Source organism: Eimeria tenella, genomic scaffold (genome assembly GCF_000499545.2).
Source record: "Eimeria tenella Houghton genomic scaffold, Eth_scaff2972, whole genome shotgun sequence".
In the NCBI taxonomy this organism is placed as follows: Eukaryota; Apicomplexa; class Conoidasida; order Eucoccidiorida; family Eimeriidae; genus Eimeria; species Eimeria tenella.
In genome coordinates, this window is record NW_013542848.1 from 643 (window position 1) to 1,146 (window position 504).

At 64.9% G+C, this 504-nt stretch overlaps 1 protein-coding gene across 1 annotated transcript in view; it reads right to left on the reverse strand.

Annotated features, from left to right (window-relative positions):
• Positions 1 to 211: 211 nt before the first annotated feature.
• The window catches only part of ETH_00043630 (uncharacterized protein), a gene marked incomplete at both ends in the record, with an annotated part of 2,458 nt that continues 2,165 nt past the window's right edge, over positions 212 to 504 (reverse strand). The window contains one exon of the mRNA XM_013375681.1: positions 212 to 304. Within this exon, the coding sequence (XP_013231135.1) occupies positions 212 to 304 (93 nt within the window). The remainder of the gene's footprint in view (positions 305 to 504) is intronic.

Sequence of the window (504 nt, forward strand, 5' to 3'; positions counted from 1 at the left end):
CTGCGCGTATGACAGCAGCTCGGTGTCTGTCTCCTCGCCCATCCTGTCTCTCTCGGACTCCTGCGACAAAGCTGCTGCGCCCGGCTTTGCTGCTGCTGCTGCTGCTGCTGCTGCTGCTGCTGCGGGGGGGGCTGCAGCAGCTGCCTCCCTCTCGACCGGCGACGCGGAAGCAGCAGCAGCAGCAGGAGAGTCGTGCCGCTTCTCTCCGGCTTCAGAGTCTGAGGAGCCGTTTGCTGCCTCTCCGTTGCTGCTGCTGCTGCACTGGCTGCTGCAGCCCTGCGGCGCCTTGCTGCGGGCGTGCTTCCTGCCAGCAGCAGCAGCAGCAGCAACGGGAGACGCTGGCCGGCAGTCCCGGCAAAGACTCTCTGGCGGCTCTGCCGTGTCAAAGAGAAGCTCCACTACTCGGTAAAGACCATCGTAGCGAAACCCAACTTCAGGTGCGTACCTGCAGCAGCAGCAGCAGCAGCGGCAGCAGCAATAGCAGCAGATGAAGGCGTGCCCCTG